This window comes from Olea europaea, chromosome 15 (assembly GCF_002742605.1).
Source record: "Olea europaea var. sylvestris chromosome 15, O_europaea_v1, whole genome shotgun sequence".
Taxonomy (NCBI): domain Eukaryota; kingdom Viridiplantae; phylum Streptophyta; class Magnoliopsida; order Lamiales; family Oleaceae; genus Olea; species Olea europaea.
In genome coordinates, this window is record NC_036251.1 from 1077110 (window position 1) to 1079608 (window position 2499).

Below are 2499 nucleotides of genomic sequence, written 5' to 3' on the forward strand. Positions count from 1 at the left end.
GCACCTAGAAAATCTGTTATCCTGATCCATTGCAACCATTTAAATATTACTTGGACATCTTCGCTGTGTGCTTCATTATAAGGTTTTAGAATGTTATTGTAAATTTTTCTAAGTGATAGGTTTTTTTTATTTGTAATTTTTGTCAAATCACACGCGTGCACACACACAGATAATTTTTTTTCCTTATTTTGTAACTACACATTCTTCAATAAAATAATATTACACGCAAATCAAAATTTTTTCCTTATTTTGTAATAACACATTTCTTATCAATACACTATTCAAGAATGCATTATTACCAAAATAATATAGTTCAAACACCCCGTAAAGTGAAAAAAAAGTTATTCCTTAATCTACAAGAAAATATGGTTCTTCAACTAAGGCAACTATGAAAAACTGCCTCGTTTCGATCGGTTTACTGACTCAGTTCACGAAATCGACAGTCGAATGAAGAGTTCATGAATTAAAACCAGTTAACCCAATTAACTTGGTTAGACCAAAAGTGATTCCCATGGCCAACCACCCTCCAATCAAAACCCTCAAGGAAGATTTCGCTAGTGGTGCCCTCCCAAGAAATGCACTCAACCCTCCAAAACCAACTAGTGCCAAACTCACGGCGGAAACCACCACTCCCACCCTGACTTGATAGTTCTTTATGAAGAATGCCGCCACCAAAGGCACCAATCCCCCTACCGTGAAAGCAGCGGCCGAGGCGGCTGCTGCCTGTAAAGGTTTTGGCAACTTCTTTTTCTTAGCCTCCAACTCACTTTTCTCCACCCTACTTTCTCTATTCATTTGAGCCATCTCTATATCATATTGGGAGTAAACTGAAACAAACTCTCCAATGGCCATGCTGCAAGCTCCCGCCACCAAACCGGCTAATCCGGCAAGGACCATGGTTTTAACATCCTGCCGGACCGCCCCAACACCCACCATCAACGCCGCCGTTGATAGCAGCCCATCATTTGCACCTAAAACTGCAGCTCTGAGCCACTGTGCTCTCTTTGAATAATCATAAACTTCGACCTCCTCAACTTCTGGCACAATATTTTGCCCTTCAATATCATCATTTCTTGACACAACTTGGTTGATTTCAATTTGGGATTTTTGTGGGTTGTTTTGTTCGATTTTTTCCATAATAAAAATCAAGGAAGGTTAATTAATAAGTTTTTGTGGGTTGTTTTAGCTGATTTCTTGTGGGATTTTCGTGTGTTTGAGATACATGGAGAAGTGTGGAGGACACACGCCAAGGTATTTATAGGCCGTTAATTGTAACGTATGACATATTTTATGGCTATTAATTTTATTTCAAGATTAATTAGTAACGCTGTGAGTTGGAAGCTTTATTTAGAGGAATCCGATGCGTACACACTTCGCTTAAATACTGTAAAGATTAATAATATTCTCTTTAACCGAAAGGTGATGTTCAAACACATGATTATCTGCCCTTGTGCATGATGAAGGATATTATTATATTTTGGTATTAAAATACTATTTATATATACAGACGAAGGATAAAAAAATTTTGCTTACTAATCGATGCGAAATTACATGACGTGTTAGATATTATTGTGATTTAATTTGGGTTTTTAAAATTTTTATAAAATTTTTGTAGAGTTCAATGAATTTTGTTGACTTCTATATACTTTTACGAAATCAATAGAAGTCTTTCATGAACTTTTATATAACTTGACCTTATCATCTAAGAAAAATAAAATAAAAATTGTATATAAAATTATATGCTTAATTATATAACTTATTGCACGTTCTTGTGTAGTTGTTTTATTGAATTATTTGTTATACAATGTTATATTATTCTCAACTGCTACTTAATTACTAGAAACAAATGAACTAGACACATAATAAGAAAATTATATTTTTCATATCAATAAACAATTTTGTAAAAGAATATAAAAAGTATAAGTCACCTGAATTGGAAAAATGAACAAAAATACCAAAAAACGAAATATATATATTTTCATTTCAAATACTCTTTTTCGAAGAAAACAAATCTTTGATGTTCAATATTATCATAGGTTTAAATTTGTAGAAAATTATTAAATTAAAGAAGCAACCAATAAAAAAAATTAACTACAAATTAATCTTTTTTATGAAATCTAATGAAATAATAATAAAAATTGATCTTTTTTTTTTCATAGAAAAATTGGTGGAATGACGAAAAAGAAATAGAGAGAAATCTTATAATAATCTTTAATATAGTTTTGATCTTTTTTTATTGAGAAAAGTAGAAAGTGGTTAAAAAGAAGAGAACGAGAAGAAAAAATTTATAATTTTTTTCGTGGTATGCAGTCTTATAGTCCTATGTATCAAACTTGTGTTTTGTTTTTTAAGTTGGTGCTACTACTTGCGCTATTAAAAATGTTGATTTTACTTGAAAATGTCGAATTTGGATTAGAATATCTTATGTGAATTTCAACACTTCATCCACCGCATAAACCACTCCATGAATTCCTTGGAGTCAAAGACTATCGAAGGATT

The 2499-nt window shown here is 32.1% G+C and overlaps 1 protein-coding gene across 1 annotated transcript; it reads right to left on the bottom strand.

Annotated features, from left to right (window-relative positions):
- Positions 1–270: 270 nt before the first annotated feature.
- On the bottom strand, positions 271–1244 carry LOC111410928 (vacuolar iron transporter homolog 1-like). Its single transcript, XM_023041522.1, has one exon. It carries the CDS (start codon positions 1135–1137, stop codon positions 457–459), a length of 681 nt encoding a protein of 226 aa, XP_022897290.1. The 5' UTR covers positions 1138–1244; the 3' UTR covers positions 271–456.
- Positions 1245–2499: the final 1255 nt, after the last annotated feature.

What these genes read in the sequence shown, in the direction of transcription:
- LOC111410928 (XM_023041522.1), bottom strand. Translation starts at nt 1,137, where the DNA reads ATGGAAAAAATCGAACAAAACAACCCACAAAAATCCCAAATTGAAATC.